General features: G+C 36.6%; 1 protein-coding gene across 4 annotated transcripts in view; it reads left to right on the forward strand.

Annotated features, from left to right (window-relative positions):
- Positions 1-12935, forward strand: part of LOC148364592 (membrane-associated guanylate kinase, WW and PDZ domain-containing protein 1-like) — a 164397-nt gene that overhangs the window by 130452 nt on the left and 21010 nt on the right. For 3 of the 4 annotated variants that reach the window (XM_088338737.1, XM_088338739.1, XM_088338740.1), the window contains 3 exons: positions 2910-3156; positions 8976-9067; positions 10269-10461. In XM_088338737.1, coding sequence (XP_088194863.1) covers positions 2910-3156; positions 8976-9067; positions 10269-10461 — 532 coding nt within the window. The remainder of the gene's footprint in view (positions 1-2909; positions 3157-8975; positions 9068-10268; positions 10462-12935) is intronic. The other variant, XM_088338738.1, reaches the window with a different exon arrangement.

Raw genomic sequence — 12935 nt, forward strand, 5'->3', positions numbered from 1 at the left:
AAAATGATTTGAAATAAATAAATGAATGAATAAATAAATAATAATAATGATAATACATTGTATTTTAAGCACATTTCAGGACACCCAAGGTCCCTGTACATATGAGTAGGACACAACAATAAACGAAGAGTAAAACAAGCAAGTAATAAATAGCCAATAAAACACGATTAAAAAATGGTTAATTTTTTTTTTAAATACTTATTCAAAAGGGTGGTGGTTTTGTGAAATCCGCCAATATTAAATTTACCTTTGCTTTTTTAAAAAAAACATAACATTATTGGTTGCTGTCATGTGAAAAATCTTTCAAAAAAAGTTTCGTCATTTATGTAAATTATCTTAGTGTTTTTCATGTTATTTAAAGTTATTGACTATCATGAACATAATAATAAATATAATAATAATAATAACAACATAAAAACAATATTTTAAAAAGCGTATAAATGTGATAAAAACATTTAACGATATATTTTATAAATGTAAAAATAAAACTAACTATGAAATAAATAATATTGCTTTTATGTAAAAATCAGTTCGAGGGGAGTGTCTTTTTTTTTCATCCTCCTAAGGATCTTTAAATACATAACAAATAAAATATACATTTTGATTCATTAACAGATAATTGTGCTAATATATTTTTCCGGGTTTGCTACATATTTAACTCGTTTTTTCATCTTACTAGTAAAGTAAAATAATTCAATTCATTTTTTTCCAAATGTATATTATTTTTCATTCTCATTAGTCAACAATATTTTAATTTTCAATCATTTAATTTCAAATTGAGCGAACCTAAGTGCCATTTAATGTATTAGATATATTTTTTTTTTAAAGTTAAGAAAAACTGTGTTAAAAATGCAAAGTATAGTAATGCCAGGTGTTCAAATAAACAAAATATTCTGCCGAAGGGACACAAATTTGCAAGTAAAAGGGAAGCAGGTGCTGTGCACTTTCCATATTTTTATACTTATGGACAGTTTAATAAACAATATTGTTTCGAACAAAAATTAATTCTTAAATTGAGCAAATTGAAATGAAAACTGTCATATCAAATCCTACATTTTAAACAGCAAAAATATACAACAAAAAAGGACATAAAAATAACAATATGAATAGTTTAAATGAATATTCTGCCAAAGGTACGGGAATGTTTTTTTTTTTTGCAGTGTAGGTAAAAATGAAGCACGTGCTGTGTTCTCTCTTTAATGCTAATTTGAGATATATTTTGAATCTCAAGTACCTTTTGAAGTGCCTTTAGGTACCTTTATCTAAACCCCACAGGTTTTAGTTAGCCGTTTCTTCCCATTTTCTTTCTTCCTCATCTGTCCGTCAGCCCCCTGCTTCTATGCTGTCGGCGTTGCATCGTCAGCTCTTCTCCTTTTTACCAATTACCATATTTTACCGACATAAGGCGCACCAAAAAAAAAGAAAAAAACGGGTCAGGGATTTGAACGTGCACCCTATAATATGGTGTGCCTCATAGGTGACAAAATTGGAAAAGCATTACTGTATCGGTCAATACAATTTTCGATGACCACAATAGCGGCAATAGGGTTCGAACTGGATACAAGATTTGTACGGCTGCTTAAAATCCTTAAAATGCTTGAATTATGTTTTTTCCCTCAAGGTTTGAAAAGTGCTTGAATTTTAGGTGAGGCTTAATGCTTGAAATTGTTGCTATGTGTTTTAGGCTAGGTGTTGGGTTGGGCAAAAAAGGATTGGAGCTAGCATTGGAATCTATGGTTTAGTCTCATTATTAGGGTATTAAACTAAATTTAGTGATCTGAAATAAGGTGGGGGCTAGAAATACAGCTAAAGTTAGGTGTAGGGTTAGGAACTAGGGTCTGAGCTCCATATTTGGGTTTTAAACTGAAAATAGGGTTCCAAAAAAGGTTTACAGCTAGGGTAACAGTTTGAAACAGGGCTAGGGTTAGCTGTAGGGCTACGGGTTGGTTCTGCATGTTAGTGTTTCAAACCAAGTTTAGGGATCCGAAATAACGTTGGGGCTATAGCTTGGGTTTGAAACTAAGGTTATGCTTCTGTTCTTTCGATCGCCGCTAGATCTTCTTCTTTTAATCATACTGGAAAAATTGGGAAATTGGCTTTGAAAGTCCTTAAAATTTGCTTGAATTTGGCCAATAAAGGTATACGAACTAGGGCTGCACGATTAACCAAAATTTAATCGATATCGCGATGTGACCTAGTGCGATCGTGTAACCGCAAATCACTGCGTTTTTGAAAGATTTATAGTTCCAGTTTGTTGTTTGAGTGATGAAGTATTTGGCCAACAAGAATTCACATTTCGGGGTTTAATAGCGCCCGCCAATCAGAAGCAGGTTTTAATAGTAACAGCCAAGAAAGGCGAGGCCAAGTGTGCTTGACGTTTGTGCATGACTTTGATAGGCTTGTATAAGCACTCGGGTAAGCAGCCAGGCGCACAAATGGCCACCAAAACAAACGCCACTAAATGGTGCCCCTACGACCCTAGTGGTTAAGGGATCCAACCAACCATATTATACTTTGTCTGCTGTAAACGGCACAATCCTTTCACTGGATACATTTAAGAAGTGATTTTTTCTTTCTCGCTTGGGTTGCATCCTGTAATTAGGGTGCAATAGTGGGTCCTGAAGTCCGATGAGTTGAGAACCACTGGTCTAGTGGATAGGATCCGGCTTCAATTCCCTTTGCGTCAAATGTTGCAATACTGATCAGCGATATGTTTTGATTGATCATACTCATTTATTTGTTGTGCAACCCTAGCCCTTACTGTAGCTTTACTTCCATCTGCTTATCGTCTGGTGTGGCTTATGTATGAAAAAAATAGTACAAAAGACAATTTTCTTTTGGGTGCGCCTCATAATCCGGTGCGCCTTATAGTGTGAAAAATATGTTAAATCGATTTGCTTCCCCAACAGCAACTATCGAGGAAGGACAGCCAGAACAGCTCTCAGCTCAGCGTCTCAAGTCACAGGAGCGTCCACACCGACTCGCCATTGCATTCGTCGCTTGGACCGCCACTCAACGAAAGTTCTGCTCCACCGGTTCCATCCCAGCCCCTTCCGGGACTCCCGGCCCAGGACTCGGCCACTGACGGGACCATCCAGAGAAAACCCGATCCTTTTAAGATTTGGGCCCAGTCCAGGAGCATGTATGAAAGTAGGCGTAAGTATTTGATTTTTGGTGGCGGTTAAAGGATTCATTCTAGGCTGTGGGGCTTGGTGGAGGCCTTTGGTGGGTTTGGTAATTGGGATAAGGATGTAAGTACCTTTCTTCTTTTCAAACGCAAAATAATGCTGGTACTCTTATTTGTATACATCATTAGTCTTCAACATGTTGCCCGTGGGCTCTAGGTAACCCCCTAAGGATAGCTTAGTAGCCCACGGACCCGGTTCTGAAAAAAGCTCACCAGTGATGGGTCATTTTGACTTTTTAGTAAAATTATATTTTTGATTGACTGAGTCTATTTAACCCTACTTTCGATAATTAAACTGGTAATAATATTGTAACAACATAGTAATAACGTTAATCTGTTAATAAACTACGGGGTAGACTGCTGGAAGTGTGAATTTCCCTACGGGGATGAATAAAGTATCTATCTATCATCTATCTATCTAATTTGTTATTTTAGAAATCCATATCAAACTGGGTACCATTTGCGCTAATTAGTAACAAAAAGTAGCTCTCAGCTTAAAAAAGGTTTGATACCCCTGTTCTAACTTATCTCTTGGATAACTATATTTTGAAAATATTTTTTGTTATATTCTTGATACTTTAGTTTTATTTCACATTTTTGGGCCAAATTGAGATTTTTGCCTTAATCAGGTTACCATAGAAAATTGTTATATCTTCATAATTGCCCAAGTCAGTCAACCAATCATATTTCATATAACCAATAAAAAGTGCAATATTGTAGCAAGATTATTTAAACATTGGAATTTGACAGTACAGAAGTTATAAATGTATATAAAATACAGTTGTCTTTTTGTTAAGCAATTGTTTGAGCCTGTCAATTGGGTTTGTTCCTTGGTTTGAATGTATAATTGATTATTTAATGAATACATAAAGGTTTATACTGTACGGGTTTTGACTATTATTATAATACTATATTCACAAAAATAATCTTTATTATTTCCGCCTAAAATATAAATTAAAAAAAAATGTTATTACAACATTTAGGCTTTTTTTCTGCTCAGAAAGAAGTTTTAATATATACCAAATAATCGCTAAATTATTACTTTTCCTAAAAATAATACTTAAAATACGGTAAGATGAATTATTTGCCGACAGAAAAGCACTTTAAAACTTAACTTCAATTGCCTTCAGTGAGTCTCTATCCAGGTTTCTAGTTAGTTTCAACAGAGCAGTGGATGTGAGCGAATTGCATGCTTCCTTCTCCCTTGTCTAACCAAAAGCATGGAGAATTTCTTAATTATAAAAGCTCTTAGATCTAGTGTCCCCCCCAAAAAAATTTGGGAGGAGAAAAAGCAACATTCTTCAAGGGCTGTGCGACGTTAACGTCTAATGGTTTTAGACTGCATCACTTGTCAAAGCCTCCCTTTATTTTGATGAAGAAGAATTTAAAAAGAGGGGCAGATGATGTAAAGCTGTATGCATAAAAGGAGTCAAATCTGCTTTTCAATCATGTATGAGCGGCCGAAAGGAAATAAAAAAACAAGCATATCCTTAGAGCTCATTTTCCGTTCATTTTTATGGGTTTTTGTGCCTGTAGTAAACACCCAAGATCCGATTTGAGGTAGGAATTGTATGGTGGGGGATAACTAGCTAAGGCGCTCCAGCCCCTGGTACTCCAGATAAAACATTAAAATGACAAAATATTATATAGTCAGTACTACTTAAATGTACTATAAGTGTTTAGGAATAAATCACATAATGAATAAATATAGATGTTAAGGAAAATTTATATTGTATTTGCCTTTGGTATAATGTAACTTGAGCCGGTACAGTGGAGTTAGTGGGTGGATGCAAAAGGGTGAGGTGATGGCGGATTGAAATCAAAATTGATTTTTGTTCATCTTGCCCTTTCAAGATTTATTTGCTTTTATTGCCTCCTTATTTCAAATAAAAGTCCCGATCGTGATTGGTTATGTCCATGCAACTTAGCAAGAGTATCCTTCTTCATGTTTTTTGATCATCGCAAGCATCGTATCAATGTTTATTAGGTCTTTGCTTCTCCATTTAGCATTACTGCAAGCCTTGGGACCCTTAGTGAATGAATACAGCACAAAAAACAAACTATTGTATTTTCTACGGCGGGGGTCAGGAACCTTCGGCTTCTAGGAGCCACTCTAGTGGCTCCCTAGAGCTTTTTAAAAAGTTCTTGGAAACTGAAAAACAAGAGGCAGGGAAATATATATTTTCAAATCTGGTTCCTGTTGGAGGACAAACACAAATCAAACATTCTTTACGTTTTTCAAGGCTGTAAAAATATTTATAATAAATATTAAATAAGTAACTCATTTATAAATCCCTTTTTAATTTGGATTTACAAATGATTATATAAGCCTTTAATTCTATCTTTTGCAACTACAGACGTTTTTTTGTTGCTGTTTTTTTAAGCTTGTTATGGCTCTTCCAACATTTCCGGTTGCCGACCCCTGGCCTACAGACTTCTGTAGTAAGATGGTAGCGAAATGTGTTAGCTTCTTTAAAGAGCATCTTAAGTTGTGCTATATTATAAGCCTATACCTGTATAATTATAAATCTCTTTAAAACATCATGTTTATGAGATGTGTTTTTGCAAATTTTTTGATTCAATTGCATTTTATTTAAATGAGAAACATAGTTTTTCCACTACCGGCGTTTACACACACTGGAGCTTTTAATAATATATAGTTAAAAGGGGGAAAAAAACCCTCATAATTTTAAAACTACTTATTAACTTTTTCTGTTGAGGTAAAAACACAAAACTTAAGATTTTGAACGACAAAGGAAAAAACGGAGTTGAGTCAAACGTACAGCATGCAACTCTGAACTGAATGAAAAGACAGAAAGGCATTGTGGGAAGTAGTTCAGCACACAACATAGTCATTTTCATGATGCTGTTACTTAAACCAAAACCAGACCAGCATTTTTTATGACGTCGACCAATAGCCGACAGGCATGTACCATGCAAAATCATATGCAGGAATACCACAAAGTTTGAATGCTGTAAGATTTTGGGCTTGCGAAATAATCTGTTGTTGATGTTGTAGAGTGGGGAAAATGCCGTTAAGAGGGGCTGAAAAAATCCTTTACATCGTTAAGTGAAAATGTTCCAGGGTGGTGACGCCGTACACCGGGTCTACTTTACTAGGTTGTTACTATCATATTACAAGGTTGTACGGTAATTATTAGAAGCAGGGTTCAAATGGGCTCAGTCAACCACTAGGACACTGTGTGATGAACATGTACTGTTTAATTTTAAAAATAATTTTGAAGACCCCTGCGCCAGAGTAAGACTAGTTGCGTATTACCGTCGACCCCTCTGGAACCGAAGGATCAAATCCTCAGTTTCCGCTCACCGCTTTGAGCTTTTGTGCAGGAAAATCCTGCTATATGCACCGTGTCAGGCTCAGACGATATATTTCTGTAGGCGCACTTCTTAGAAGAGAACTTGAGATCAAGGACTCAGGAAAATTATTTGATTTAGTATCATGGCTGTTCAATAGCACTTTCCTTACCTGGATCGATATCAGTATCGGTACTTAGTCATTGATGCAAAGTGCCAATACCATAATATGTAAAGTCTGCCCTTATAATCTTCAAAGAAATTTCCCTTTGTTTTCCGTTCATATTTTTGGTTTCTGTATTCCATTCCTTTTTCTCCACCTAGCCTTGCTTTTACCTCTACTCCCTTTTCCTCTTTGTGAATTTTGTCTGCTACGTTTTTTTACCCTCAATTCCCTTTTCTGTATTCTTTATCCTTCTTATTTTCCTTTTACTCCTTTTTTCCAGTTCGACTCTTTCATCTTTTCATTCCCGTCCCCCTTAATCTCCTTTGTTTTCCACTCCTCCTCGTTACAGTTTTTCTACTCCTTGTTCTCTTCTTGTTGTCCTCTTTCAGTTACTCTTCTGTTTTTGCTTCTATTTTGTCTCTTGTTTCTTTTGAGTTTTATTCTTCTACTTCTACTACCTCTTCCTTTACTTTTTTACTTCTTCCGTTTTGTACTGTACTTCCATGACCTTTTCCTGTACCTCTTCTTTTTTCTTTTATTTCTACTTATTCTCCAAGCGCTTCTGCTGGTATCACCATTTGTTTTATCTTTTTTGTTCCTCTGTACCTCTTTATGTACCTTTGTTTTACCCATGGTTCTTTATGTACCGAGGGCCTTCAAAATTAGGATTTTCTGGAGACGATTAATTGTCACACAAATGATCACGACTGACAACATTTTTGCCCTACTCTGATTACAAAACACACACTTGGAGTTAGTACAGCAGCAGAGTAGATGCTTGTCTCTTTGCTTCTGTTCAAGTTTTAGGATTTAAACAATTCAGATTAATGTAGTTAACAGCAGCAGACAAATGTATTTTCTTCAAGTTTTTAGGCTTTTAAAACAAAGACTGAAAAACAGTAAAAGGAGGTATGTAATTAAGTAAACGTACAAGTATCTCTAAGAAATTGTTAAAAAAAAAAAATCTTAAGCTGTTAACATGACATCTAAAATTGGTTTGCCTTGCGGGTTGGTACCTCTTCTTAAACTGGTTTTGCACTTATTCACCTACCTATTCTTCCTCTTGGGTTTTTTTGTTATTGTAACTCTTCTTTATGTACCTCTTCTGATTGTCCCTTTTGTTCTACTTTTTCCATGTCTTCTGTTTTAATTCATCTTCTACCCCTTCTTCTGGTACCTCTTCTTAAATGTTCTCCCGTATCTCGTGCTGCTGCTTGTTCCTCTTCTTGTACCTCTTTTTCTACTTGTACAGCTTTTGTTCTTCTGGTTTTACCTCTGCTTTTGTTCCTTTTATTCTGGTATCTCCTCTCTATATCTCTTTTGCTGCTTGTACCTCTTCTTTTTGTATCTCTTCTTCTGGTCTTACCTCTTCTGGTCTCTATTTTCGGTTCTGTACCTCTTCCTTAACCTCTATTATATATTTTGCTGAATTTGCCCCCTCTTCCTATAATGCTTGCACCTCTTCTTTGTGTAACTCTCCTTCTGCGTCTACCTCTTGTACCTCTTGTTGTTCTTGTCCCTCCTCCTCTTCTTGTTCCTTTTACCTCTTCTTCTAATACCTCCTACTGCTTGTAGCTCTTCTTTTTGTAACTCTTTTTCTGCTCGTACGTCTTCTCGTACCTTCTGTTCTTCAATCTGTACCTATTCCCTAACCTCTCCCTCTTATATCTCTTGCTGAATTTACCCCCTCTTCTTATGCTGCTTGCACCTCTTCTTTGTGTAACTCATCTTCTGCCTCTACCTCTTGTACCTTTTGGTCTTCTTGTTCCTCCTATTTTTCCTCTTCCTTTTACCTCTTTGTCTAACATTTCTCTTCTGCTGCTTGTACCTCTTCTTTTACCAATTGATTTTTTTGTACCACTTCTTCCAATCCAATCATAGCACACTTTGTTGTGAAGCATTATAAAAAAAGAGCAGAGTGCAAGTACACAGTTGACCCGTTACAATTCCAGGTGCCGATTGTGACAGTTTGCCCTTTGAGTCTGCCTCTCTTCCGCTGTTCCGTTCTGATGGATTAAAAGCGATAGCCCGACTCCGTCGGGATTTTAGCTGTCGTCGAAAAGGATTGTAGGCGGACCGCTCACGCTTTCTGCCTTCTTAATGTCTCTTTCTGGCTTTGGTGACCTTGGTGAGAAAATCTCCTTGTCAGTTTACTCAGAGATCTGCAGAGCTGCAGCACTTGAAAAACGTTGCTTCTTGGGGTCATTTTGGAATTGTATTGAATAGGGTTTTGAATCCAGCTCTTTGTTACCTGTAAGAATAATGTCTGGATCTCAATTGGTGATGAGTATGTTTCCATCTTTACAGTTCCAGACTTCCAAGAGCAGGATATTTTCCTGTGGAGGAAGGACACAGGGTTTGGCTTCAGGATTCTTGGAGGGAACGAGGAAGGAGAGCCGGTAGGTATTCCAGTTGCATTGTAAGCTTTTTCTTTTAATTGCTTAAAAGATTTCAGTAGCCCACTGGGATACGACTAATCCATTTTGAGTTGGGGACCGCAAGGGGAAACTGTTGTGTGACGGGGATAGGAACCAGTAGTAATTAGATAATGCATACCAAAACCCTGGATAAAAACAATAAAATTATATATTGATAGAAGTTATCTCTCAAAAACACTTCTGTTCTCTTTCGTCACATCTAAATCTTTGTAAGGTCGTTGGAATTTATTTTAGTCCTCTAGGAACGATGACAAGCGAATTCAATTTGGCCGTTGCAACCACCAATGAAAACAGCACAAAGACCATGTCTGGTAATTAGCTAATGCGCTCTGAAAACCCAGGTAAAAACATTAAAATTGTATTTACATATTAAACATTAGTAACGAAAGAGAGTGTAGTAAGCCCTTCTGATACATAATATATGTGTATATGATTAAATACCATTATAAATCCATATACGTGTAAAGGGGAAATGAAATGTTATTTACCTCCGGTGTGATGGGACTTGAGCTGGTACTTGAGTTTGTTGATCGATGCAGAGGCAGAAGGTGAGTATTTTTATGCTATTTTTATTTTTATGCTTTTTAAAAGAGATGGTGGTTTTAGTAGCCTCCTTATTTTTAATGGTTGTCCCCTTCATTGTTTGGTTACAGCAATATTCATTAGTGAAGGTAACAATTCATGTGTCTTCTTTGTATTTGACAATTGCAAACTTTGTTTCCATGGTTAATCATAGTTTTGCTTCTCCCTTTGGCATCTCTGCAATTGTCCTGACCCTTACCATAACAAATTACCGGTAGTTGTTACACAAGACACTGAACTGAGCAAAGATAGACAAATGGAACATTGTGCCAAGGAATTCATTCTTTAATATATTGGCATTGTCATGACGCAGTGACGCAAACAAATAGCAGAATAGCGTCTTCGATGACGTTGACCAATAGCAGCAGACAGGCATCTTAGTTTAGTCGAAGTGTGAATTTGGTTAGCTTTTGGGGACACAAAATATGTTGTATGCTGTCTGTATCGAGGGACTTGAAAAACATTGTATTCTGCATTGTATTTTGAAAACATTGTAAGCTAGCGATACCTTAACCTTTGGATCTACTGTGTATGCAGCACATGTATTTATGTTTCAGCTTATTCATACATTTCCTTTTAGATCTACATCGGCCACATCGTGAAGTACGGCGCTGCGGATGAGGACGGGCGCTTAAGGTCAGGCGACGAGCTTATATGTGTGGACGGCACAGCTGTGGTGGGCAAGTCGCACCAGCTGGTGGTGCAACTCATGCAGCAGGCGGCAAAACAGGGTCACGTCAACCTCACAGTTCGACGCAAAACCAGCTACGCAGGTACGAATCCACGGCAAATCTTAGAACCATTCAAGGGTGGAAATGTTTTTAACCCTTGTGCCAATACGTTTTCTTTTGATACAATGCATGTCAGTGTACATTATATGGACGTGAACTTAAAAGTGTGACATTTCTGATTTTCTCTTCTACTTCCCATCACTCATCAATGGCATCAGACCTATCTATATTCAAACAGTTTTTCATTTATCTATTCCCGCTACCTCCCCCCGCGGCATTGCGGCTGGGTAGTTAGCACGCAGTTACACTGTGCGGAGGTCCAGGGTTAAATTCCAGCTACCGCAGCCTCCCCGTGTGGAGTTTGCAGGTTCTCCAACATTCCAAAAACATGCATATCAGGTTAAATGGCTGATGGACGGAGCTTTGAATTTTCTCACTAAGTGGTAACGTTTATTTCAGTACATGCCATTTTTTTTTAACAAAATAAGTTCTCCCCAAAACCTCACCTGTAAGTGGTTTGCAGGAAAAATTATTATTTGGGCTTTGGTGCCACCAGCTGGTGTAGTGGTGTGAACACTCTATTAAGAAAAATTACTTTGCATAGAATTAACTCCGTGGCACTGAAGAGAAAAATACCAAAATCCCGTGGAAAACGTTGAAGTACACCGGGTTAATGATGTAACAAAGATTAGAAATTACAATACAGGTTTACACGCCCAAGTTAGGTACAGTACATAGCATGTTTTGTTTATACAGTAGTATGCTGTTGGCTCCCAAATGCAATACAATATAAATCACATAACAATGCCATTTTAAGCTTTTACATGTTTTCACAACCCGGGGGAAATTTAAGCTCCCGGGTGTTTACTTTTCAATGCTATTTCTGAGATTGAAAATGCAAAAAACGTGAAAATGTACACAATTCGGTATCCATCTGCATGCTACGAGGGTTAAATCGACGAGGGCTGAAACGTCATTATTTCTGTTAGCCCTGGTATCGGCCAACTATGTGTGAGGCTCTGCTCGTCAGCACATTGATTTGGAATGGCCGGTAAAAATGATGGAGCGGGCGGTTGACCTTCGGTCTGGCGACAGTAGCTGCTGCTCACCGTCTGCCTCCAAGAATATAAAATACTTTCCTCTTGTTGCTTCACAGGAAATGAAATGTGGATTTGGGGGCTGTTTTTTTTTGTTATGTCAGCACAAATTGTTGAGAGGTTGTTGGAGAAGGTGAAACTCAGCAAAAAAAAAAAAAAAAAAAAAGTTATTTTGAGATTAGAGACACAAAAACTGCTTTTTCCTACGATGCGATCTCCGGATAACCGATATCGGATGATGTGTATATTTTTTGTATAATGTACTACATGCTAAATGTGGTAGGGTGGGTGGTTGTATCCCTTAACCACTAGGGTTGTAGGGTCACCATTTCCTGTGGTGTGTCTTGGGAAGCAACAGCCTGGTGGCACCCATCCTTTTCCAGGCCAACAAATGTTTCCACCCAGTCTCAAACAGTAAACCTTTCGCGTGTTAGGCGAATGTGCTAGACACTGCACTATGCAAACACACACAATGTATACCTCAGCCCAAAGAAATGTTACCGAATTGTAATATTTATTTTAGATAGATAGATAGATAGATAGATGCTTTATTCATCCCCGTAGGGAAATTCACACTTCACACAGCAGTATACTTGTGTTAAAAAATAAAATAAAAGATATAGAATACAAAAATACCCAATATAACGTGTTATTAAAGAGCATTTAAATAGTGTTACAAAAAATACACACTAATAAAAATAGGGTAATATGCAAATGTGGGGTTGGGGTTTAACGTGGGCTTTTACTTCCCCGGGTGGAGTTAGATATATTGTTGCTGTGATACCCAAAAGATTTTTTTTTTTTTTTTTTTTTTTTTTGCATGAATGGAATGTTGACAAAGTGCAAAAATGAGGATAAAGACCCACATCATTTTAAATAATCCATAGTTTTTTAAACATAATAACAATACCGCACTTAAAATAAGCACATTTTCTGCTTAGGCAAATAGATTATTTTTCCAAACTTTTTAAAAACAAGTTTTTTTAAAATAAGAGCAAAAAAAATAGGTTTATATTAAGGATTCATTTATTTTGGTAGAGAAATAAATGATAAGACAAGTAAAATAATAATAAAAAGATAAAGATGTTTTTTTTGTTTTTTTTTAATAGTGAGTTTTTGAATTATTGTTATTTTGGGGGGGAAATTAGAAAAAAAATTTGAACAGAAATAAATAAATAGAAATATACTTTAAATAACATTTTCAGCCGAAAGGTTAACATTTTTTGCAGTGGCATTTTAAAAAAAAACAACAACACTACTACAGTATTCCCTTGATTTCCGTGGTTAATCTGTTCCATAACCATTATCAGTTTCCTTCATCTGGGATATTTGAATGCCCCAAAACAGTTTGGATCTTGTAGTAAAGAGACAAATAACAATACTAACTCTGACTTACATGCTAAAAATTGCTGTGTATTG

This window comes from Urocampus carinirostris, chromosome 6 (assembly GCF_059441175.1).
Source record: "Urocampus carinirostris isolate Australia breed hairy pipefish chromosome 6, RoL_Ucar_1.0, whole genome shotgun sequence".
Classification (NCBI taxonomy): Eukaryota; Metazoa; Chordata; class Actinopteri; order Syngnathiformes; family Syngnathidae; genus Urocampus; species Urocampus carinirostris.